The sequence below is a fragment of the Rhincodon typus genome, chromosome 1 (genome assembly GCF_021869965.1).
Source record: "Rhincodon typus isolate 14 chromosome 1, sRhiTyp1.1, whole genome shotgun sequence".
Lineage (NCBI taxonomy): Eukaryota > Metazoa > Chordata > Chondrichthyes > Orectolobiformes > Rhincodontidae > Rhincodon > Rhincodon typus.
Window position 1 is genome coordinate 54721285 of NC_063332.1, and position 27049 is coordinate 54748333.

The following is a 27049-nucleotide window of genomic DNA, read 5'->3' on the forward strand; positions in this document are numbered from 1 at the left end:
AAAACCTACTTCCAGATTTAGCACAGTACGAACTTTTCGATTTCCTCTAGTTTTAAAATGAATTGGTCTTTAAATATTGCATTTAATTTACAAAGTCAGTGCCTTTGGCCTGCAGAAATAATTAAAACTGCACTGCAAAAGTCACAAATACGAAAAAGGAGTGAGGTGGAAGATTCCGATCTCATACTTTGCAATTACCAGGCTGCAGTCGTTAAGATCTAAACACACGCAACGTTGCGTAAGCTGAAACTCAACAATATCGATTTGCAGTTTTGGAAAAGAATCAATGCAAATAACAACGCGACGACCCGAGATTCCGTTTGCAAATAAATATGTTTTTAAAAATCCCGATATGCTACCCTCGCACCTTTTTGTGTTTTCTACCTAATAGAGAAAAGAATCAGTCATGGGACACACCTTAAGCCACGCTGCAAATTGGTTAGGTGATCCCAACCATGCTCCGGGACCTGGGCAGTGTTCCAACTCCTGAATCCTGGAGGTGAGCTCCTGACACTGACGTAATTACACAAGGAGGAAGGGAGAATACAATCTTTCTGGCCGGGTTCTCTAAGAAGACCTCACCTGAGTAGGATGCCATTAACAGCAATGAATTTCCCCTTGTCCCAAACCTTACCTGCCCTCTGCCACAGACCATCCTCTTTGTTGTGAGGTAGATGGCCTTCCCTGAGGTACATTAGTGAATCGGCTGGGTTTTTCTTTACATCAATCAATGTTAGTCTGGCCCTGGACATTACTGAGACTAACATTTAGTTCCAGGTTTAGCTGAATTCCAGTCCCCCAAGAGGATCCTGTGATAGTCTGTAGCATTTCTGAAGAAGGGTCCAGACCCGAAACATCAGCTTTCTTGCTCCTCTGATGCTGCTTGGCCTGCTGTGTTCATCCAGCTCTACACCTTGTTATCTCAGATTCTCCAGCATCGGCAGTTCCTACTATCTCTGTAACAGTTCTCACCCCCCCAACTGATGTGGTGTGATTTGAACCCACATAAGCCTGGGGCCTCTGGATTACTAGTCCAGTTTAATGACCACAACAGCTCCAACTCCCCAGTACCTGGAGAAGTACCATCAGTGCTGTTTGAGATGGTTTGCATGCATCAGCTGGGAGCACAGGCATACTAACATCAATGTGCTTGAAGCAGCGAATACATCAGCTTCGAGGCTGTGATCATCCGGAAATAGGTCTGCTTGGCTGGCCATGTGTTCAGGATGCCTGAGTTCAGATTGCCAAAGCAAATCCTTTCTGCCCAGCTCAAGGAAGGCACTTGAATGAGAGGAGGACCAAGGAAGTGTTTCAAAGATTCCCTGAAGGCTTACCTAAAGAAATGCACCATTGATGTCAATGCAAAGGGGAGACCCTTGCTCAGAAGAAACTTGACTTGGAAGTAGAGACATAATTCTTTAAGAACACTGAGCAAGTATGGAAAAGGAAGTGGAGAAAGGAATACCAGTGATCTCGAGGCCAGGGACCAATTATGCCTCCCGGAAACACCTGTCAAATGTGTGGTCAGAGATGTGGCTCTAGAATCAGGCTCATCAGCCACACAAGACCTATAGAGCCATTGACCAGTGACATGGTGGGCAATCATACTGGTTAGGGAGGGATTGCCAGCAACAAAGTAAGCCTTTACTGTTGAATCAAATTGGAGCTTCTCCCTAAGTTGTCATATGGACATCTTTCCCCACATGGCACCAGTTGCCCAGCTAATACCAGCAGAAGGATTGGTGGCAGTGAATCTACCCAACAGAACTGGCAGTGTTATAAAATGATTAGCAGTTTTGGGATCCTCTCTCCCACTGTAAGATGGTGGCGCCAGTGTGGCCCACTGTCATTTATAATGGGAAAATGAACCAGAAAATAAACATTCCAGACAAAATCTATCCATGAAATGATTCAGTATTGTATATAAACAGGTGTTATTCATCCTGTACTTGTCCTAGTGTGCCCAGAGAAGGCTACTGACTTTCAGTGGAGAGACTGCAGATGGTGTAGGAATTATAGGACTTAGAAACAGTTTATTTGGTCAGTCATTTGGCACTTTGTGGTTCCTTCACCATTCAATAAGATCATGGCTGATCATGCTGGTAACCTTGACTCCCACTTTCCTGTCTCTACCCCATTACCATTGACTGCTTTGTCTATCAAAAACCTATCTAATTCAATCTGGAATAAATGCAGTGACTCAGCCTCCATTGTTTTTTGAGGAATAGAATTTCACAAACTAACAGTCCTCCTAGAGAAAAATAATTCTTATGTCTGTCTTATAATTAAATTGCGTCCCGTGATTCTAGTCCCTTCGACAGGGGGCAACATCCTCCTGGAATCCACTCTATTGAGATCACTCAGGATCCCATACGTTTCAATAAGATCACCTCCCCTTCTAAACAGCAATGTTGCCTTATGCAATTGTGCCAAACACGTTCTGTCTTACTTTCCAGGCCACCATTTGCCAATCTGATTTGCCCAAGTTGCATGGAAGTTACTACCATAACTATTATGGTAACTTTCCCTTTCTTACACACCGCCATTTATTCCTTCCTAAATACTCTAGTCAACTGTACCACTAGGGTTAATTGGGAACAGAGTACTGTGAACTACTGTCACAAATGACCTCTTACCTTTCCCATGTCTTAATTCTGCCCAAACTGATTCTATATCTTGCTATTCTGAACTATGGTAATCTCCAACTACTGCATTAATGTCATCATTAATTAACAGAGTTAGCACGTCAACTTATCCTAACTTCCTGTCTTCTCAACATATTAAGGCCATCCAATATTTAGGTCCCAGTTTTGGTCACCTTAAAATCATACTCCTGTAATGACTGTCAGGCCATACATATTTATTACTATCTGTGATAGCAATGTATCCAGTTGTTAGGAATGCTGTTTTCATTCATGGCCTAATGCAAGTGGTCCAGTGGTGTTCTCACTCGACTGTTAATTCAGTAGATCCAGGTAATATTCTGTCGGCCCAGGTTTTAATCTTGCCTTGGCGGAATTCGAATCTTTAGAATTTGGAATTGAGAATGTAATGACGAGCATGAAACCATTGTCAGGGGAAAACTCACCTGGTACAGTAACCCGGTCTTCAAATGACTCCAGACCCACAGCGATGTGGAGATGGGCAATAAATGGCCTAGCTGATGATACCCACATCCTGTGAATAAATTAAAAAAAAAGAGTTGTTAACTCTTTAAACCATTTTTGCAATCTCTGGCCTCATCTGTTGGTGCATTCTTAAGTTTGAACCTCTATTCCTTCCTTCCACATACTGTTTATGAAAACCCACATTGCTAACATGTTCTATAATTCCCTTTGATTTACTGCATTTCATCTCACACGATCCCTTCCCGTCATGTTTGATGTCCTCGCTACCACCCTATTTATGTGACTTGCCCCAGCATGGTTCAGGTGAATGCTATTGCAGTGTTACAGCTCCTGCTTTTTGCAGTACCAGCACTAGTGTCCAATTACTCAAGTCCCATTTCTGCCACTCCATCTTCGAGTTATTATGTATTTATATCTTCAATGTTGTTTATCATGTGCCAATTTGAGGTTCTGCTTTTTATTATCAATAAGGAGAATCTCTTTCTTTATCCTCTTGGTGTCACTGTTACACAGCTGGATCACAGCAAAGGATCTTTCCTCTTGGAGGCTGTGCTGGATTATGAGGAGGGATGGCCTGGTGGTCTTATCACTAGATCTGTTAATCCAGAGACCCAGGCTAATGTCCAGTCACCTGAGTTCAAATCCCTCCATGGCAGATGGTGCAATTTGAATGTAATAAGATTCAGGAATTAAGAGAATCATTGATAACCTTGAGACTATTGTCTGGGAAAACCTGTCTGGCTCACTAATGTCCTTCAGGGAACAGAAGAGTCACAGCAATGTGCTTGACTCTGAACTGGCCAATTAGGGACGGACAATAAATGCTGCTCTGACCAGTGATGAATTAATTTTGAACAAAAAGTTTGTTGCCCTAGCAAGTGCGGTTTCTGAATCTATCACCTTGGCTGGGCTGGTTGACATAAAAGAGCAACTGTTTGAGTGGCAGGAGTGGGAGGATAAGTTCTGTCATCCTGAGAAGGCTATCTGGTCCCTGCTTCATTTCCCTGGGGTAGGGCGTCAGCAACCCGTACAGTCGGTGGAGGACTGATTGCTATACTGCAATGACATGCCACAAGCCGCTTTCCTCACTGTCGTTCTGTCATAGTGGCAGTGCCTAGCCATGAAGAAGTTAGTCTGAGCTTTCACTGCAGCACTCAGACATCAGGTAATCATGTAGCACTGGAAGCTGAGGTGTTGGCCATCATAGTTGTTTCCAGAAATATACAAACGGAATTAATCATCATTTCCATGCTGCAGAGGATGGGCTCCTAGCTCTGGGAAATGCATATGGCAACTTGGTGATGGGCTCTTGCATGCTTAGCTCTGTAAATGCATCAAGCATTTCATGCACATACCCATCAGTTGTCATCTTTGATACAGTGCCTCATCAAAGTGGTCAGCGGAGTGACTGTGACTCCAAGAGCCTGGTACCAGTGCCACCCTTACTCATACTTTGGCTACACCCCGCCTGTACTATTGTTGCACTATTCACAGAACCCGCCTCCAATCTACTCTCGAAGAAGCAAACAATGTTCTCACCTGGTTGGGTTCCTCCACTGAAGTAGTTCCTTCTTTGCCTGGACAAGTTGGATTTCTTGGGTATCTAAGAGGAGAAAGCATAAGGTCATGGTGCACAAGGTGACGAAAGTAAGAGGTGTACACATACACCAATCTGCAACTCATAATTCAGAAGAGATGAGCTGGAAGTGTGATATACCATCTCCTCCATGGATATTAGGACATAGAGTCATGCCTAGCCCCTTCCATTAGCTCCTGCTGTTTCCTTTTGCTTACATCCTTGTCCTGCAAAAGAGAGATTGTTGCTTGAATAGCTGAAACTGCACAAGCTGAAACCGTGAGTATGGGGCCAGCAGCCTGGCATATGATTGCACATATGAGTCTGATCTTGAGCAGTTGTTGGTAGTTGAGTGATGGTGTGGCAGCGGCAGTGTGGCACTGTTTAAACGTTGGCTGCATCTTTTGGTGGAAATGGCATTCAGAAATATATTAATTGATTTTGATCATTTAAAGAGTCGCATTTCTGCGGAGTCCCTGGTAGGTAAGGACAACAGAATTCCTTTCCTTTCCTTAAAGGGCAATTCACAAAGTAGATCGCATTTTACACTAGCTCTAAATTCCAGATTAATTAACTAGATTCCACTTTCTGCCATGGTGCAGTTTGAACCTATGTCACTGAGTAGTATTAACCTAGCTCCTGGACATTACTGCTTTGCCACAGGCTCATCATCAGTAGCTCAAGAGTCTAGAGTAGGAGTAGGTGGGACTTGAACACTAGGCCTTCTGGCTGTGAGGCAGGGACACTACCACTACACTTGTTTCCAACAACTATCCAGTTTAGCCTCTTAGGATTTTAATCTGTGTCATTGCATTTAACATGGCTTGTTATTAGCAGAGCACCTGCTGGAGGAATATGACCATTGTGCTGTGATTTTTCTATACGTTGTAGGAGGACGGTGAGGATTGAAGAGCAGGCAGTGGCATTGGTCTTCCCCCCAGAATGGCAAGCCTTCTCCGCCCTGTGGTCACCAGCTGCTCCACTCCTGTTCTCAGCATAGTGGCATGTGTAAAATTGCAGGTGGTGAGGACCCAATGTTTACGGCAGTTCAGAATGCACCAGGTCTTCTGGTGCCAGAAACCAGGTACAAGAAAGACAGCTTATAGAGGCAATCATTTGTATCGTGTTATGCTTTGGAGTGATGTGTAAGGATGCCATTCTGTTGTGGTTCTACCATGGTATTACTTCCTGAAGATGCAGTCTGTCACCCACATAGGGACAATATCTTGTCAGAGTTGACATGTTTTTTTTTTGCCCTCTGATCCCAACTTGCTTTACCTGCTGTGATGCTACCTATTGCCTCATAATATTAAGTAGTAATCATCCTGAAAACTGAAACAATTCAAGATAATAGAAGTAATAAAATATGTGCCTTAGCATAAGGAAAGTATTCGAGTGATGATTAATATGATTTCAGTGAAAATCCACATGCATCCACTCCCTCCACTACCAGCGCTCAGTAGCGGCAGTGTGTACTATCTACAAGATGCACTGCAGAAATTCACAGAAGATTCTTAAACAGCATCTTCTAAACACATGACTACTATCACTTAGAAGGGCAAGGGCAGCAGATACATGGGAAGATCACCTCCAGCAAGTTCCCCTCCAAGCCACTCACCATCCTGTCTTGCAAATATATCACCATTTCTTCACTGTCATTGGGTCAAAATCCTGGAATTCCCTCTCTAGGGACTTTTTGGGTTAACCTACAGCACATGGACTGCAGCAGTTCAAGGAAGCAGCTCACCACCACCTTCTTAAGGGCAACTAGAGATGGGCACTAAATGCTTGCCAGCCAGCGACGCCCACGTCCCATGAGTGAACGAATAAAACAAAACCATCAAAAGTATGAGTTGCGAAAGAGAAAATCTGGATGCCTCAAAGCATATAACAGCCAATGAAGTACTTTAGAAGTGCAATCACTGTTGTAATGTAGGAAGCATAACAACCATTGCACACACACCAAGCACACAAACAGCAATGTGAACATCTTCAGAAAATCTGTTTTGTGATGTTGATTGAACCGTTCAATGAAGTGGCTCCCAACACCTCTCTGGGTCAATTAGGCATGGGCTGTAAAGGCTGGTATTACCAACAAATTGTCTCTTTTCACGAACAAATCAGAAGGGTTCTAGGAAGTGTCTTGAAATGTAAAGAAACCCAAGACATTCATTGACTTTGAGCAGACTGATCGACACCTCTATCTCAACCTCCCTTCATTAAAAGAAAGGACAAAATACACCTCTTAAAGGCAGAGTATCATCATACTAATAAATCCAGCCAGGAGTTCAAGAAAAACTTTTCCCAGGAAGTGGAATTCACTATCGCAAGGAATAATTGCAGCGAATGGAGTAAATATAGTTAAGAAGAAAGCTGGATAAGCACACAAAAGACCAAAGGAATCAAAAGTTACGTTGATAGATTAAATGAAATGGTGTGAAAGGAGGTTTGTGTGAAGCATAAATCCTATCATAGACCCACTGGGCTGAATGGCCTCTAGGTGCTGTAGGTTCTATGTCACCTGATGTAGAATTGTTTATATTAATTATTTAAATGAATATGCTATTTGCTGAAGTGTTCATATAAATATATTACTGTCATTAAAGGGATGCCATATTAGATTTTAAAAATATTTTGATAATCTTTATTAATCTTTTAAGCATAAACATCAGCATGTTGTACGGCTGATATATCTGTATAGTCAATAATCTATTTTGGGAAAGAACAATAAAGAAATGTAACAAGGCTTTCAGAAGCTAATTTTATCTAATTGCATAGAACACGCAGCTCAGAAACAGACCCAGCCAGTCTGCACTGGTTCATACCTCACACGGCTCTCCTCCCATTCCACCTACCTCAGTTCAGCTGTCAATCTGTCTTTTTATTCTGTTTCCTCTCATGTGTGCATCTAGTTCTCTTTTGAAAGCATTCACTTCAATCACTTCCTGTGATAGCAAAATTCACTTTCTGCGCAGTCTCTGAGCAAAGGAATGTCTCCTGTTTTCATTGGTTTGTACCTGTCTGGTATTTGTGTAAGTGGCATGTAATAGAGAGAGCAATTTGACTGATCAAATCTAAGCTCTGCAATCCTGCCACAATCAATCATGAATGGTTGTGTACAGTTCAACAACCACATAGAGCAGGAGACTGCACAAATTGCCCCGTCCTCGATGATGGGGGAGTTCAGGAGTCCATTCAAAAGAGTTATAGGAAGGATATTATTAAGCTGGAGAGTGTTCTGAAGAGATTTACCAGGATGTTACTGGGTGTGGAAGGCTTGACTTTGTAAAGAAAGGCTGGATAGGCTGGGACTTTTTTCACTGGACGGTATGAGGGTGAGAGGTGACCTCATAGAAGTTTATAAAATAATGAGAGGTATGGATAGAGTTAATGGTAGTTGTCTTTTCACGAGGGTGGGGAATTTCAAGACTAGGGGGCACACTTTCAAGATGAGAAGAGAGAGATTTAAAAAAGACAAGGAGGCAATTTTTTTAAACAGAGGGTGGTTTGCGTGTGGAATGAACTTCCTGAGGAAGTGATGGAAGTGGGTACAATTATGTTTAAAAGCTATTTGGATAAGTACACAAAAAAGAAAGGTTTGAAGGGATATGGACCAGGAGCAGGCAGGTGGGACTAGTTTACTTTGGGATTATGTTTGCATGGACTAGTTGGACTGAAGGGTCTGTTTCTGGGCTGTATGACTCTATAACTCAATAACGAGCATGAAGCTGTTACCTCCAGACAGAAATACTAAGCAGATGACCTCCTTCTAAGGTCCCAAGGTCACAGATGCTAATTCACTTCACTCCACGTGATATCAAGTAGCAGCGGAAGTCACTGGCTACTATAAAGGCATTCCAGCAGCGGCACTGAAGACATGCTCCAGATCTAATCATGCCCCATAATCTAACCCACAGTTACAACACTGGCATCTATCAACAGCGAAACATTGCACAGTTATGTCCTGTTCACAAAACAAGGACAAATCCAAACTGGCCAATTACTATCCCATCAGGCTTCTCATGATCATCACAGTCTGGGTCCAAACGTGGACAAACGAGCTGAACTCCAGTGGTGAGACTAGTTTGGCACGTGTGGCATTAAGGAGCCCCAGTAACACTGAAGTCAGTGAGAATCAAAGGGAAAATCTCCACTGGCTGGTGTCTAACCCACTGCAAAGAAAGGTGGTTGTGATTGTTGGAGTCAGATCATCTCGTGAATGTATTATTCTTGAATTGAAATGATATAATGCCATTTATGAATAACGGTGCTACCAGTTCTGAATCTGTTGCAGCACTACTTTGTGCCTTTCTCCAATTTTATTCACTACTCTTTGCCCCTACACTGTTTCTAATTTCCAGCCAAGTTGCCATCAATTCAGCTGTTTGTCTCCTGAGTCGACAAGTCCTTATGATTAAAGTTATGACACTAAAAGTGTACAAAGGTATTTTAAAGTATGGCCATTTCTTAATAAGATGACTCTGTTCTATAATTAACTTTGTACAGAGTTCAAATTATTTCTAGCACATTTTCAATACTGAGTATGTACAGATCCAGGTTGAAAGTTTGGATTAATTTGAAAGTCATCTATAGATCTATCTTGTATTTATAAATATTGCAAGCAGCTTCTGGGAGCGAGGGACAGATAAGTAAATTAGAATGAATTAAAACATTCAGTTTCTCCAGTCCATACTTCACATGGCTCTCTTCCCATTCCAACTACCTCAGGTCAGCCGCCAATATGAAGTCTCAATGTCTAAGTTACTTGTCCTGGAAAATTAACACTACACCACCATATCCAGATAAGTGATAGTCAAATGATAAATATACCCATTTGCTATCAATCATTTACACATTTACAGCCTTTGGAATTGTGCACATCAGGGAGGTCTGTATTTTTAATATGTTTTTCTCAATGTGGGCATTGACTAACTAGACCAGCATTTATTGCCCATATCTAGTTGCCTTAGAGAAAATGGTGGAGAGCTGCCTTCTTGAACTGCTGTAGTCCATGGGGTGTAATCAAATCTACAGTGCTGTCAGGGAAGGAGCACCAGAATTTTGACCTAGAGACAGTGATATATTTCCAAGGTAAGACGGTGCAAGACTTGGAGCAGAACTTGCAGGTGGTGGTGTTTCCATCGATCTACTGCCGTCGTCCTTCCAGATGGTAGAGGTTGCGTGTTTGGAAAGTGCTATTGAAGGAGCCTTGGTGAATTGCTTCAGTGTATCTTGTAGATAGCATATATGCTTCCACTCCAGTCAAACTGGAGGGAGTGAATGTTGAAGGCAGTGGATGGGATGCCAGTCAAGCTTCGTAATGTATGGTATTAAGCTTCTTGACTGTTATTGGAGTTGCAATCATCAGCGAACATCCCCACTTCTGACCTTATGATGGAGGGAAGGTCATTGATGAAGCAGCTGAAGATGGTTCGGCCTAGGACACTACCCTGACAAACTCCTGCAGAGATGTCCTGGAGCTGAGATGACTGACTAACAACCACGACCATCTTCCTGTGTGTCCGATAAGACTCCAACCAGGAGAGAGTTTCTCACTCATCTCATTGACTCCAGTTTGAGAGGGTTTGGTCACTCGGTCAAAAGCGGCTTTCGTGTCAAGCGCTGTCATTCTCACGTCAACTCTGGAGTTCAGCTCGTTTGCTCATGTTTGAACCAAGCCTGTAATAAGGTCAGGAGCTAAGAGGCCCTGTTAGAACCTAAACTGAACAACAGAACACACGTGCTGCTTGATAGCACTGTTAATGCCAGCATCCATTTCCTTGCACATGATAAAAGCAGTTTGGTCCTGTGCTGTGGCTCACTTTGATTAATCATGTATCTGTCTTCCTTTAAGTACTGCTAGAACAGAGGGAGTTGAGATATGGTTTGGACCAGAGTCTTTGTTGACCAGTTCTCTTGCTGAATCAATGGCTGCTGCTGTTTACACAGGCTGAATTATTTCATTAAGGCCAAGTGATTGAAGTTGTGGAAGTATTATCAAGACTTCTAAAGCCTTCTGTTGTTTCAGAAGGGATGCTGAGTTAAAATTAATCTAGTCAATCTAGTTAAATCATAAGGGCTTTAAAATCAGTTTACATTTATTTTTGCTAAACTTGTTGCCAAGACAATAAGACGTGCACTGAAACTATTTGACTTCATTTGATGAAGGAGCAGTGCCCTGAAAGCTTGTGTTTTCAAATAAACCTCTTGGACAATAACCTAGTGTCATGTGACTTCTGACCTTGTCCACCCTAGTCCAACACCGACACCTCCCTATCATTGGAATCTGTTTTTGTGGTAGTTTCTATGTCTTAGATAGTTTTGAAAACTTGTTCCATTTCCAGTACATACCTTCATCAGTGAGAACACTTAATTTTCACCCTGTGACTCCAATCGCACATGTATTTTGTGTGTTTACGTTTTGAGAAATTTTGTTCCAAGACATAAAGAGTTAGGTCCTATCTGTGGAACATAGAACATAGAACATAGAACATTACAGCGCAGTACAGGCCCTTCGGCCCTCGATGTTGCACCGACCTGTGAAACCAATCTGAAGCCCATCTAGCCTAAACTATTCCATTATCATCCATATGTTTATCCAATGACCATTTAAATGCCCTTAAAGTTGGCGAGTCTACTATTTTTGCAGGCAGGGCATTCCACGCCCTTACTACTCTCTGAGTAAAGAACCTACCTCTGACATCTGTCCTATATCTATCACCCCTCAATTTAAAGCTATGTCCCCTCGTGCTAGCCATCACCATCCGAGGAAAAAGGCTCCCACTGTCCACCCTATCTAATCCTCTGATCATCTTGTATGTCTCTATCAAGTCACCTCTTAACCTTCTTCTCTCTAACGAAAACAGCCTCAAGACCCTCAGCCTTTCCTCATAAGACCTTCCCTCCATACCAGGCAACATCCTGGTAAATCTCCTCTGCACCCTTTCCAATGCTTCCACATCCTTCCTATAATGCGGTGACCAGAACTGTACGCAATACTCCAAGTGCGGCCGCACCAGAGTTTTGTACAGCTGCAACATGACCTCATGGCTCCGAAACTCAATCCCTCTACCAATAAAACCTAACATACTGTACGCCTTCTTAACAACGCTATCAACCTGGGTGGCAACTTTCAGTGATCTATGCACATGGACACCGAGATCTTTCTGCTCATCCACACTACCAAGAATCTTACCATTAGCCCAGTACTCTGTATTCCTGTTACTCCTTCCAAAGTGAATCACCTCACACTTTTCCGCATTAAACTCCATTTGCCACCTCTCAGCCCAGCTCTGCAGCTTATCTATGTCCCTCTGTAACCTGCAACATCCTTCCACACTATCCACAACTCCACCAACTTTGGTGTCATCCGCAAATTTACTAACCCATCCTTCTACGCCCTCATCCAGGTCATTTATAAAAATGACAAACAGCAGTGGCCCCAAAACAGATCCTTGAGGTACACCACTAGTAACTGAACTCCAGGATGAACATTTCCCATCAACCACCACCCTCTGTCTTCTTACAGCTAGCCAATTTCTGATCCAAACCGCTAAATCACCCTCAATCCCATGCCTCCGTATTTTCTGCAATAGCCTACCATGGGGAACCTTATCAAATGCTTTACTGAAATCCAAATACACCACATCAACCGCTTTACCCTCATCCACCTGTTTGGTCACCTTCTCGAAGAACTCAATAAGGTTTGTGAGGCACGACCTACCCTTCACAAAACCGTGTTGACTATCCCTCATCAAATTATTCCTTTCTAGATGATTATAAATCCTATCTCTTATAATCCTTTTCAACACTTTACCCACAACCGAAGTAAGGCTCACTGGTCTATAATTACCAGGGTTGTCTCTACTCTCCTTCTTGAACAAGGGGACAACATTTGCTAGTCTCCAGTCTTCTGGCACTATTCCTGAAGACAATGACAACTTAAAGATCAAAGCCAAAGGCTCTGCAATCTCCTCTCTAGCTTCCCAGAGAACCCTAGGATAAATCCCATCCGGCCCAGGGGACTTATCTATTTTCACATCTTCCAGAATTGCTAACACCTCCTCCTTATGAACCTCAATCCCGTCTAGTCTAATAGACTGTATCTCAGTATTCTCCTCGACTACATTGTCTTTTTCCTGTGTGAATACTGACGAAAAATATTCATTCAGCACCTCTCCTATCTCTTCGGACTCCACGCACAACTTCCCACTACTGTCCTTGACCGGCCCCAATCTTACTCTAGTCATTCTTTTATTCCTGACATACCTATAGAAAGCTTTAGGGTTTTCCTTGATCCTACCTGCTAAAGACTTCTCATGTCCCCTCCTGGCTCTTCTTAGCTCTCTCTTTAGGTCCTTCCGGGCTAACTTGTAACTCTCAAGCGCCCTAACTGAGCCTTCACGCCTCATCTCTACAAAGCCTCCTTCTTCCTCTTGACAAGAGATTCAACTTCTTTAGTAAACCACGGTTCCCTCGCTCGACCACTTCCTCCCTGCCTGACAGGTACATACTTCTCAAGGACACGCAGTAGCTGTTCCTTGAACAAGCTCCACATTTCAATTGTGCCCAGCCCCTGCAGTTTCCTTCTCCATCCTATGCATCCTAAATCTTGCCTCATCGCCTCATAATTGCCTTTCCCCCAGCTATAAGCCTCATAATTGCCTTTCCCCCAGCTATAAGTGAACTTTCCAGTAAACAGATAAGAATGGATCCTTTTGATATGATTACCAAGAGTACTTAGTGCAAGTTTGGGTTGGTTGGTGCTGATACTCAAAACAAAACCTTGATCCATCACTTCCACATTCTGTTTATGAATTTCTCTTAAAATGTGGCTGTAATGTGTGGTTGATAATAGGTACTTTAACCTGAATAAAAAAAAAGATAAGTACTACTTCTCAGGTCAATTAAAATTCTTAAAGCAATGTGCTTCCTTAATACAGGGTTATTTCCTAGTATAAAGCACCATTTTCTCCCCAGCTTTTAGTAACTAAAAGTTGAGGAAGTTCATTAAAGTTGTGTCTGTGAGGAGGACAGTGCAGAACTCCGAAAGGACATTGAAAGGTCAGTGCTATGGGCAGATAGGTGGCAGATGAGGTCAATGCAGTGAAGTGTGAGGTGATGTGCTTTGATTGGAAGAACATTGAAATACAATATAAAATAGGGGATACAATTTTAAAAGGGGTGCGGGGTTAGGGAGGGCGGGGAAGCCTGGGTGTATATGTGCACAGATCATTGAAGGCACCAGGACAGGTAGAGAGAGCAGTTAATAAAGCAATGCAGTGATCTTGTCTATATTATTAGGGGCTTACAGTACAAGAGCAAGGAAGTGATGTTGAACATATGCAAGATACTTGTTAGACCTCAGCTGGAGTGTTGTGTACGGTTGTGGGGTCCACATTGTAGGAAGGATGTGAATGCGGTGGAGAGAGTGCGGAAGCAATTTACAGGAATGGTTCCTGGAATGTTGAAACTTGGAGAGAAGAAGGCTGAGAGGAGATTTGATAGAGGCTTTCAAAATCATGAGCGACGGATAGATGCTTGGAATGGGAAAAAAATAAGGTTGTAGATTTAAAATGATGTGCAAACGATGCAAGGGTGGTGTGAGAAAAAAAACTTTTTCACACAACAAATAGTTAGGGTCTGGAATATACTGCCTGGAAATGTGGTGGAGGCAGGTTCAACTGAGACACTTGAGGGCATTGGATGATTATGTGGAGAGAAATAGTGTGCAAGGGTCTGGGAAAAAGGAAGGAGATTGGCACTAGGTAATAGAATTGGTGCAGGTTCGAGAAGCCAAAAAGACCTCCTTTCTGTTCCATAACAGTTCTGAGAATCTGTGTCTAATTGTCCAAATATATCTAACCTTTATTATTTGGGATTTTTGAGCCATGTTTTCTTTAAAATTCATTTTAGTTTTGTCTGCAGTGGTGACTTTTATACTAAAGCTGTTTAAAATTTTCAAATGGTGGAACTGTTTTATGAGAAACAATATCAATCAGCTTGGACCAATGTTGCCTTAGTTAGGTAGAATCTGGGGAGAAAACGTGGTGTGAATGATTATGTAAAATGGTTAAAAAGAGCATAATGTAATCTTGCTTTATTTGCTGTGTGGTTTAATTTATTGCAGTAGTTAACAGGTGGAATGTTGATTTGTGATGGTAGGAATTCCCTATAAACAGCTGGCTGTAGGAGTCCCAAAAGAGATCTTCCAGAATGAGAAGAGAGTGGCTTTGATTCCAGACGGTGTTCAGGCTCTGGTGAAGCAAGGATTTAATGTTGTGGTAGAATCTGGTGCTGGTGAAGCATCTAAATTCTCCGATGACCAATACAGAGGAGCTGGTGCCAAAATTATGGGGACGAAGGAGGCCCTGGGTTCAGACCTTGTTGTCAAGGTAAGATTTGTTCTTATATCTTTAAACTATTATACCTTTCTCTGTTTTTGTACCATGCATTCAAGTCAGTAAGCTACAGTTTTATTTTTCTTTGGCAGCAAATATTGTGTCTCCAGATCCATTTTGGACAATACAGTACATTGTCTGATTGAAGGAGTTACGAATGTATGCTTAATGTGAGAGACTTCTGTCTCTTAATGGAAAAGTCCATTTTAGATTGGGAGAACCAATTTGTTTGCGTGGTCTGCAAACTGAATCATTGAAGAATTTTACCTCAGGGTTGTTCAAGCTACTCATTTAATTTTGCTCAGAATTGCTTAATTGCTTTCTAACCTTCAGTAAAAATGGTAATCCATTAAAAATTGCCTTGAGAAAAGTTCCTTCAATGCAAGTTACTTCCCTGAACCTCAAAGAAACAGTTGCTGTTATAAGGAATTACAGACTGGTTAGCCTGACATCAGTAGCAGGAAAATTGCTCGAGTCCATTAGAAAAGATATAGTGGCAGAGTTCTTGGAAAACAGTGACAAGATTGGACAGAGTCAGCATGGATTTATGAAACGGAAATTACGCTTGACAAATTTACTGGAATTTTTGAAAATGTAACTCATAACGTTGATAAGGGAGAGTGAATGTGAGTTAATTGGATTTGCAGAAGGTGTTTGATAAGGTCCTGCATTAGAGATTTAAAATTATAGTTCATGGATTTGGAATTAGTGTACTGACATGCAAACAAGAAACGAAGTGTTGGAATATTCTGGTCTTTTTCCGAGTGTCAGCTAGTGACTAGTGGGATATAGCAGGAATCATTGCTTGGAGCCCAACTGTTCACATTAAATATTAATAATTTAGATGAGGGAAATAAATGACAGAGCTGGATGGAAGGGTGAGCTGTGAGGAGAATGTGATTCGGACAAGTTGAGTGAGTGGACAAATACATAGCAGGTGAAGAATAATATGGATAACTGTGAGGCTATCCTCTTTGGTGGCAAAACAAGAAGTGAGATTATTATCTGAATGGTTATTGATTGGGAAAGGAGGAGATATAACAAGACCTCTGTGTCCTTATAAGCCTGTCACTGACGTAAACAGGCAGGTGGAGCAGGCGGTGAAGAAGGCAAATGGTATTTTGACCTTCATAATGAGAAGATTTGGGTACATGAGTAGGGATGCACGCTGTAATTGTACAGGGCCTTGGTGCGCTGCTTTGGTCTGTTTCTCTGAGGAAGGATGTTCTGGCTATGGCTGGACTGCAACAATGATTTACCAGGATGGCAGGACTGATGTATAAAGAGAGATTTGATCAGTTAGGACTGGATTCACTGGAATTTAAAAGAATGAGGGGGTGACCTCATAGAGAGCTATAAAATTTTAACTGGACTAGGCAGGGTAAATGTAGAAAAGATGTTCCCAATGACCAGGGAGTCCAGAACCAGGGGTCACAGTCTAAGGATACAGGATAGATCATTTAGGACTGAGGGGAAGAAATATTTCTTCACCAAGACAGCGGTGAGCCTGTGGAATTCTCTGCCACAGAAAGGGGGTATGGAATTAAACCCAGGTGGTTTTCCAAAAGGAAGAAATGGCAATTCTGCATCATTTGATTTGGACAACTGATCCACATCTCTAAAATGATTGTTCCATAAGAGTAGCTCACTTCTCTGCCCTATGTCAGTGAACAGATAGAATAATGTTTAAAACAAAATGGTGGCCCTTGTTCAGAGATAGTCGGAACTGCAGATGCTGGAGTCAGAGATAACACAGTGTGGAGCTGGAAGAGCACAGCAGGCCAGGTAGCATCAGAGGAGCAGGAAAGTTGACGTTTCTGAAGAAGGGTCTCGACCCGAAACGTCAACTTTCCTGCTCCTGTGATGCTGCCTGGCCTACTGTGCTCCTCCAGCTCCACACTGTGTTATCTTTGATGGCCCTTGTTTATGTTTGTGAAGCCTTCTTTCCCTTCACCCTGTCTCCATGTACAACCACCTTCTACCTAACCCAATGTCAGATCGCTAACTCTGTCTAGGCCTGTGCATGAAATAGGAATGTAGGATTAGGAGTAGGCCATTCAGCTCATTGTGTCTTGTCCACGTTTTATTATTATCATTACTGATTTAATATGTCAATATCTATTACCCATGCTATCCCCGTAACACTTTATGCCATTAATTATCAAAAATTTTATCAATCACCACGTCAAATATATTCAAGGACTAAGCTTTCCTGAGATGAAGAGACCAAAACTACACACAGCATTCGAAGTGTGGTCTGACCAAGCTCTATACTTCACTAGGCTTCACTACTGTTGCACTATTACAATTAAGACTAGCGTTCCATTTGCCTTGCTAATGGTTTGCAACATCTGCATATTAGCCTTCAGAGATTTACTGATAAGGGCACCTAAGTCACTTTGCACATATATACTTTGTAAACTCTCAACGTTTAAGAAATATTCAGCACATCCGTTCTTCCTACCAAAGTGGATAACCTCTCATTTTTCCACATTGTATTCCATTTACCATGTTTTTGCTTAATCACTAAGTCTGTTCAAATCCTGTTCAAACATTTTACATCTTTCCTACAATACACATTCCTACTTTGTTTTGTATCATATGCAAATTTGGAAACATTACATTTGGTTTCCACATCCAAATCACGATATATATTGTGAACAGCTGGGACCCAAACACTGATTGTTGTGGTACCCCGCTAGCCACAGTGTGTTAATGTGAGAATTACCTATATATTCATAATCTCTGTTTTCTGTCTGTTAGCTAATTCTCAATCAAAGCTAGTCCATAACCTATCCCATTTGCTTTAATTTTGCTAACGAGCCTCTTGTTGGGCACCTTGACAATGTGTCCTGAAAATCCAAATTACTACATCCATCAGCTCTGCTTTATCAAATTGGTTAGTCTCATCCTCAAAAAAACTCCAACAGGGTTTGTCAAACATGATTTTCCATTCACAAGTCCATGCTGACCATGCTGAATCTGCTAACTTTTATATACATGTCCAGTTGTCATGCCCCTCATGATAGATTGTACCATTTCCCCTCCTACTGATTCAAGGCTGATGGGTCTGTTATCTTCCTTTTTCTAGTTCCTGTCTTAAATAATGGAGTTCCATTGCAAGCTTCCAATCTGCAAGATTCATTCCAGAATCTATGGAGTTCGGAAGATGATCACCTATCACTATCGTCACCTCCTTCAGCACGTTGAGATGTACACCATCAGGTCCAAGGGATTTATCTACTTTCAGCCCCATTAATTTCTCTTGTTCAACCTTCTTACTGATACTAATTTCTTTTAATTCCTCATGCTCCCTCATCACTTGGGTCTCCAATTCCATGAAATTTCTTGTATATTTGTCACAGAAAACAGACATAAAGTAATCAGTTAACTTTCCTGCCACTCTCTGTTCTCATTATAAACTCTCTTGACACTACTTTTAATGAAATCACGTTCATCTTCGCCAAACACTTCCTTTTTATGCACCTGCAGAAGCTTTTACAGTCCATTTTTGTGTGATTGCTAGATCGCATTTGTATTCTATTCTTCCTTTGCTTCTCCATTTCTTGGTCTTCCATTGCTGCATTCTAAAAACTCCTCAATCCTCAGATTTATTACTATTTCTGGCCCCTTTATATACCTTTATTTTTAATCTTGTAGAATCCATGACTTCCTTTATCAGCCATAGTTTACTGATTTTTGGAGTTTTTCCACTTCGAGAGAATGTATAGTTGCTGTGAGACATATAATACTTCTCTAAACACTATCCATTAGCTATGTAGAGTCACACCTTTTAATGAATTTTCTCAATCCGACTCAGCCATCTTGTACCTTTGTAAATGCTTTCATAATTTCCCTTATGCAAATTTAATGCCTGTGTTTCAGGTTGGACCATAAGACAAAGCAGAAGTAGGCCATTTAGGTCATTAAGTCTACTCTACTATTCACTGAGATTATAGCTGATCTGGTAATCCTCAACTCTTTCCCCACAGCCTTGATTCCCTTACAGATTAAAAATCTGTCCATCCCAGCCTTGAATCTACGAAATGACCCAGCCTCAACAGCCTTCTGTGGTAAAGAAATCCACAAACTCACTGCCCTCTGCAAGAAGAAATTCCTCCTCATCTCTGTCTTTGCAGCCCTTATTCTGAGATGATGCCTTCTGCCCGAAGAATCGTGGCATGTAGGTGCCGCTGGCCAGGCCAGCATTTGTTTCCCATCCCTAACTGCCCAGAAGGCGGTTAAGAGTCAGCCACATTGCCGTGGGTCTGGAGTCACATGTAGGACAGACCAGGTAAGGATGGAGGTTTCCTTCCCTAAAGGACATTAGTGAACCAGTTGGATGTTTTGCCAACAATCAGCAATGGTTTCGTGGTCATTATTAGAACTTAATCCCAGATTTTTTTTGTATTGAATTCAAATTCCACCATCTTCCATGACAGGATTTGAACTGGGTCCCCAGTTAAAAATTAGCAATAAAACCACTAGGCCATTGGGGCCTCCCTATTTAAGATAATCTTATTTCTTTTTAATATATTTGCCTCTCATTCTTCTATATTTTAATGAGTACGTGCCCAATCTACTCAATATCTCATAAAACAATTCCTTCTCTGGACTGCCTCAAATCCCAGAATATATTTCCTTAGATTAGGGGCCCAAACTTGTCCACAGTATTCCAGCTGTGGTCTGACTAGTGCCTTGTATAATTTTAGCAAAATTTTGTTACTTGTATATTCAATTCTCTTTGAAAGAAAGGCAAATATTGAATTTGCCTTCCTTATTACCTGCTAAGCTTGGATGCTAACTTTTTGTGATTCATGGACAAGAATCCCAAATCCCTTTGTGCTGTAGTTTTCTGCAGCCATTCTCCACTTAAATAATATTCCTCTATTCTTCCTGCCAAAGTGCATAACCTCACTGACCCAACCTGTCTATATCCCTCTGCAGACTGTTTGTGTCGTCCTTATCACATGCTTTCTGACCTATTTTTGTGACATCCACCAGTACATCCTCTTTGCTCATCCAAGTTATGAATATATATTGTAAATAATTGTGACCCCACTGATCCCTGTGCCACTCCACCAGTTACAGTTTGCCAGCCTAAAAATATCCTCCTTATCCCAACCCTCTATCTTCTATTAGTTAGCCAATCAGCCATCTCACCTTCAAACACAATATAAAATGCTACCACATTATGGTTGCCCATTCCTAAAGGTTATTTTGCAGAAATATTATTAATTTAGCCCTTTCTCATTACTTAAGACGAGCTCCAATATAGCCTGTCCTCGAGTTGGCTGTTTAATCTGCTACTTCAGTAAGCCGTCCCTAAAACATTCTGGAAACCTGTCATCCACAGTTTCAGTACTGAATTGGTTTCCCCCAGTCTGTATGGAGTTTGATGTCACCTATGATAACAAATTTCTCTCATTTCCTGATTTATACCATGCCCCTCAGTACCATTACTATTTGGTTGCCTATAAAGAAGCGTCTAGGCCTGAAACGTCAGCCTTCCTGCTCCTCTGATGCTGCTTGGCCTGCTGTGTTTATCCAGCTCTACACCTTGTTATCTCAGATTCTCCAGCATCTGCAGTTCCTGCTATCTCCAAACAATGACTGCTAGCTTTGCTGTTTTTTAGTTCCTTCCATTGTTCTACACAATTTTCTTCCATTCTGAGATCTCCCCTTAATGATGTGCTGATCCCATCCGTTACTATCGGCACAACTCCACCTCCATTTCCTTCGAATATCCGTAAATATTCAGTTCCCATCCTGATCACCAGTAAGCCATACCTCAGTAATGTCAGTTAGATCATACTCATGTTGTGAATGCTGTGTGCATCCAGGTGGAGTCTCCTTATCTTGGCTTAATTTGACATTGTTTTGCATTCAAGGCGTACTCGATGCTTTGCTTTGTTTCTTGTCATCTAGTCTTCCTGTTACCAGCTTAATTCCTTTCCAATTTGGGTCACCCCTCAGGCTCCCATTCTTCTGAAAGCTAGTTTAAACCCACACCAACAGCAAATCCCCCTTCTGAGGATATCAGTCCCTGCCTTATTAAGTTGTAATCCATGCCATTTGTACAGATCTCACCTTCCACTGAACTGGTGACAATGCCTCTGAAATCTGATGACATCCCTTCAATACCCATTCTCCAGCCACACGTTTAATAGATCCATCCACCTGTTCTTGTGCTTACCGGTTTGTGGAATTGGGAGTAATCCTGAAGTTCCTGCTCTTGAGATCTTTTCTTAACTCCCTGAAATCTTCCTTCAAGACCTTATCCCTCTTCCTACCTATGTCATTGGTACCAACATGAATCATGACTTCTGGTTGATCCCCCTCCCCTAGAAGGATGTCCTGTTGCTGCCGTATGACATCCTTGACCCTGGCAAAAGGGAGTCATCCTGTATTCACATTTCATGCCACAGAAACATATATCTGATCCCCTGATGTGGAGGTGTCGGTGTTGGACTGGGGTGGACAAGGTCAGAAGTCACATGACACCAGCTTATAGTCCAACAGGTTTATTTGAAAACACAAGCTTTCAGAGTGCTGCTCCTTCGTCAGGTGAAGTGAAGGGAGGCACATAGGCACAAAATTTATAGGCAGAGAAATCAAAAGATTGTACAAATGGTGTGAGTAGAGTGTCAATAAGCCGAATAACATGTCTCTGCAGGTGATCAAAAGTGTCAGACGGTGTGAGTAAAATGTTACCAGCTGAATGGCAAGTGAAGGGATGACCTATAATCTGATTAATCGAGGCAGAGAGGGAATTACAAAAAAATTAAAAATAAAATGGTGCTGGAGACAAACCAAATGGCTGGAATAGCAGTGATAGGTATAAGAGTTGCATGCCGAGGGTCTAACCAAAGTAACAAAGACTCCGAAACCGTACAAACTGATTAAGGTAGAGGGATCATAGTTATCAAGATGATGGTGTCAAAACAAGGCAGTAAAGAAGATTTTACAAATGCAGAACAATATGGTGGAGTTACATATAGCATGACATGAACCCAAGATCATGTTTGAGGCTGCCTTCAGGGTATGGAACTTGGCTTTCAGTTTCTGCTTGGCAGTGCTGTATTGTTGTGTATCTTGAAGGCTGCCTTGGAGGACTCTTACCCAAAGATCGGAGGCTGAATGTCCCCGACTGGGAGGGAACATTCCTGTCTGGCGATTGTTGCACAGTGTCTATTCATTCCCTGATGATGGAATCCTCTATCACTATCAGAGTCATTTGGTCCATGTGCTCAGTATCTTTGGGAAATGTGGAGAAACTGAACCGGTCATGGGATATTTCTTAAAATAATGTTTCTTTGTTGGATAATAGGATAGGAAACAAAGTTTTTAAAGGCTGACTTTTTATAGTTGTTAAATATGTAAGTCATTCATGGAAAGAAAAGTGTTGCAATCCCATTATATTTTAATAAAATCTTTCTTTAAGGTTCGAGCTCCAACCTTCAACACTGCACTAGGCGTTCATGAGGCTGACCTTCTAAAAGATGCAGCAACTCTGGTCAGCTTCATCCATCCAGCTCAGAACAAAGAGCTGCTCGATAAACTCTCCCTGCGTAAGGCTACGGTGTTAGCAATGGAACAAGTTCCCCGAGTTACAATAGCCCAAGGGTATGATGCTCTTAGTTCAATGGCCAATATTGCAGGGTAAGAAACATAATTGCTTTTGAAAATATTGCTTATGACTTGTGACAGTATAAGAATTTTGAGATGAATGTTCTACGTTCAGTTTCTAATATTTCTAATATTTTCAGTACTTAATTTTCCAATATCTTTGCAATGCTCCCTTGACACTTATTGTTGAATAGGTTAGCTACCTTTTCTGAAATAAGAAGATCAGGTCAAATCCTGCACAGTTCTTGAAATGGTTGTTCATGTTTCTAAGTGCCACCTAAATTGGTATAAACTTCACTTACCTTCTCACTCTTTTTGTCACCCTGATCTACAGCAAGGATGTGGTACCTTTCCTCATTGTTCATTTCTCCTCATGAAAAGGAAGAGTAACTGGTGAAATGTTATTCTTTAGCATCATGTGGACCAACGCCTATGCCCAAGGAATGGGAACTCACGTGTCATTGTGGCACTCCAACAGCTTGTACACAGAAGTAATTCTGAAAAAAAGGAAAAGTTTAAAAAGTACTCGCAAGGCTATCAGATCTAGAAACCCAACTAGTTCACTGTTGCCATTATGCCCAGCCTAATCAATGTTTGTTCCTAGTCCTACACCAACATGCTTGGCTTTTAAATGCCCTCTGAAGTGGCCTGGGAAGACACTGAATTGTATTAAACTATCGACAGTAATATCCAAGTGCCTTTAACATGCACAACGCACCACCCAAACAAAAACACCCATTATTCGAGCTAATAGGGTTGGGTCATAAATGCCAGAGACATCTATACCTCAAGAATAAATACTACAAAATATATTTTTTTGCTCCTTTCTTTTTCTAAGGAATTACAAAGAAATTTGTTCTGGGAAAGCTCTAGATTAATGTAAAAACATAAAAGGATCCTGAAAGTAGAACACAGATTTATTTCTATAATTCCATCTAGTAGAACTTTCTGACTGATTTCCAGTGAATGAAGTGAAATGAGTTAGATTTTAGGGGATTCCTTTGTTCAACAACTCTCAAATTATATTGATTTCATCCTGATCCTCAGCTCCCATCTGGACAAAATGGTAAAGGTGAATCCATAATTTGAGCAACCATCAATTGTCAGGCAAACCCAACACTAATCCAAGTGATATGTTAAAATGTCAGAAATAGAATAACAGAATTGTGTGGATCTTCGATACACATAAGACTGTGGAGGATTAGCTGAGCCCTTCTGAAATTGAGCTTGTCTGTTCGAAATATGGCTGCACAGTATTGAATTGTAATAGTATAGTTGAGTGTAATAACATTGTTGAGTGTTAGGGTTTGTGAATAGTGACAGGTAATGTAGTGTCCTGTGTGAAAAAGCACTCTTGTTATTACATGCTGTACAATTCCTGGAATAGAAATTTGGTGATTTGAAGTGACTTGCTGTTCTATGTGACATGTAGAATATTTGAACGAGAAATTCAGGTGTCTGTTTTTCCAACAAGGTTTGAAAAATGTTTGATGATAACAGGAACTGGGCAATTTCTAGGTGCCCCAGCAGCCACTTAAACCACGCATATATAAATGAGGGTTTCACTTGTGTTTTAGGATAGATTTTATCCGAAATTGCTACATAGAGCCCAACCTGCTCCCGTGGGATTCTCCGATGGCAGTGAGGTGGATGTGGAGTGAGATGAGTCCTCCTGTCATGGGTGAGCTGCTCCTGGAGATGTAACAGGTTTTGACAGCTTGCCTAACTTACTGAGGTGCAATCTGAGGCTTAATGTAGATCAAGCCTTGGCTTCCCCATTGGGATGATTATGCAATATCTATACATCACGAAAACTAGCTACGATCAGTTTCTAGTGCCTCACAGCTAATTCAGAATTAATTTATTATCTCTCTCTTTCTGATTGTGGCAGGTATAAAGCTGTAGTGTTGGCTGCAAATCACTTTGGGCGTTTCTTCACAGGCCAAATCACAGCTGCTGGCAAGGTTCCCCCGGCAAAGGTAAGACTGGCAGAACTTTAGAGATAAAAGTGCAGCTGTTTCGGGTTGCATCATTGTACAGGTGCTTGGCACTGATTCCCTCACTAAAGTTCTTTCATTGTCAGCTTACTCACCTCAGTGACTAACTCTGATATCAAACTGATAAAGTAAGAAGAACGACATGCTACTTGCTTTCTTTCAAGAAAATTCCAAATAGTTTGCTTGCATGCAAACTTAAAGAGATGGTCTTGTGTGAAACTGTTCTGTTTACTGTAAAATAGTCCATGAGTAACACAAGACCTGCCTCACAATAACTGAAATTGAGCTCAATCTGTGTGTCTTCAACTTTATTTTAACGTTAACCCTTTGGTGGGTATGAAGGCAGCGAAGGCACACAAAAACCAGAGTGCCACCCCTGCTGCCAACCTGCCCATCTCTGCCCACGCTACAGGTTTACACATGGGCTGAGTGTCATTGGGCAGCCCACCCTCCCATGACTGGCGAATTAATATGGGAGGTAGGGAGGGTGTGGGCAATGGCACAGCGGTAATAACACTAGGCTAGTAATCCAGACCCCCAGGCCAACGTTCTGCAGACAGTGGGTCCAAGTCCTGTCTGATAAGTGGTGGAATATGAATTTAATAAAATCTGGAATAAAGAGCTGGCCTAATAGCAGCCATGAAAACATTGCCAGATGTCATAAGAACTCATATGGTTCACTAATGCTCTTTAGGTAATGTCACCATTACCTGGTCTGGTCTGTACATGTGACTCCAGACCTACAACAATGCGGTTAACTCTTAAACTGCTTTGGGATGAGCGTTAAGTTGTCAGCAATACCCAAATCCCATGAAAGAACAAAGAAAAATCTCACTGCTGCTGGGATTTAACAATCAAGTTCTATGACAAATGTCCAGCCCCAGTAGCTTTGTCTGTGTGCGCTGGTTGTGGCCGAGGAAGGGGGCTGAACACCCCTATTCCAAGGTATGTCCCACTCGTAGGTTCACTCTGGTCTTTTTTGCTGATGCTGCCCACAAGGCCCTCAGGCCCCGGAGAGGATCCATCCCCAGTTTTACCTTCCTGAAGATATCACTGCTGTACTGACATGCAATACACAACACTGAAAATAGAGAGCTGGCAGTAAGTTAGGGTTCTGCCTGTCTCTCCTTTTATCTCAAACTTTATTCTCTTTCTCCCACTTCCTCAGCTCAGTTTTTGTCCCTCTTTCTTATCCTCTTCCCTTTTCTCTCTTTCCCAGTTTTTCTCTATTTTCAGTGCCCTCTACAATCAACTCCTTTTAGCTACAGCTCATCTTTGAGAATGTCTAAGTTGGAAGCAAAAACTCCTAAATACAGCAAATCTTTTTTTGTCGTGACATATTTAATGTTATTTTTGAAATAAGGATGTGGAGCACTGATCCTTGTATTTTCTCTTTGGTGTAGGTCCTTATTATTGGTGGTGGTGTTGCTGGTCTCTCTGCAGCAGGTTGTGCAAAATCAATGGGAGCTATAGTGAGAGGATTTGACACAAGGTATTTTGAATTTCCTTCAGGTGGCTGAGGTACCATTCCTTACCTTTAACTACACTTTCAAGGTCTCTGAGGTGCATAACGTACTGTGCCGGACCCATTTCTTGTTCAAATTCAACATCAAATTCATGCTGCAACCCCCATTTAAAAGACTGAGCATTTCATTTATTGTTTCACTCACTTCTAAACAAGTGAGGCTTGGTGAAGCTTGCTATAGTCCAGTCCGATCTGGTAATGGATAGTTAAGCAATTTATTCAGTATTTATGTTGAAGCCAGCATCTTTGCACTTGAGTGGTATGTTGTGGGTCATACTTGGGAGTAAGCGTGAAAGGTTGTTGACTTGCTCGCCGAGCTGGCTCGTTTTCGTTCAGATGTTGCATCACCATGCCAGGTGACATCATCAGTGAGGCTTCTGATGAAGTGATGTTGTTCCACTCCACTTGGAATTTATACTGTTCGGTCTGTTATGGTGAGTACTGTCATTTCCGGTTTTGTTTTGTATGGGTTTGTAAATGGAGTCCAATTCTATATGTTTGTTGATTGCATTACGGTTGGGGAACCATGCCTGTAGGAATTCCCGTGCATGTCTGTGTTTGGCATGGGCTACTATAGTTATGTTGTCTCAGTTAAACTGACGGCCTTCATTGTCTGAGTGTGCCGATATTAAGGAGAGTTTGTCGTGTCGTTTTGCTGCTACCTGATGTTTGTGTATTCTGATGGCTAATTTCCTTCCTGTCTGTCTGGTGTAATGTTCGTGGCAGTTGCATGGTATTTTGTAAACTATGTTGTTTCTGCATGTTTTGGGAATGTGGTCTTTAATCCTTTTGCA

General features: G+C 41.7%; 1 protein-coding gene and 1 long non-coding RNA gene across 2 annotated transcripts in view; one reads left to right on the plus strand and one right to left on the minus strand.

Moving 5' to 3' along the window:
- Positions 1 to 7640, minus strand: part of LOC125484861 — a 30470-nt gene extending 22830 nt beyond the window's left edge. Inside the window, exons 1-3 of the long non-coding RNA XR_007263672.1 lie at positions 7560 to 7640; positions 4668 to 4731; positions 3089 to 3177 (exon numbers count right to left, since the gene is read on the minus strand). This is a non-coding gene — a long non-coding RNA (uncharacterized LOC125484861). The remainder of the gene's footprint in view (positions 1 to 3088; positions 3178 to 4667; positions 4732 to 7559) is intronic.
- LOC109927376 (NAD(P) transhydrogenase, mitochondrial) overlaps positions 1 to 27049 on the plus strand; it is a 171910-nt gene that overhangs the window by 171 nt on the left and 144690 nt on the right. The window contains exons 2-6 of the mRNA XM_020527372.2: positions 5596 to 5788; positions 14869 to 15098; positions 22549 to 22766; positions 24625 to 24712; positions 26134 to 26222. Coding sequence (XP_020382961.2) covers positions 5647 to 5788; positions 14869 to 15098; positions 22549 to 22766; positions 24625 to 24712; positions 26134 to 26222 — 767 coding nt within the window. The 5' untranslated portion in view covers positions 5596 to 5646. The remainder of the gene's footprint in view (positions 1 to 5595; positions 5789 to 14868; positions 15099 to 22548; positions 22767 to 24624; positions 24713 to 26133; positions 26223 to 27049) is intronic.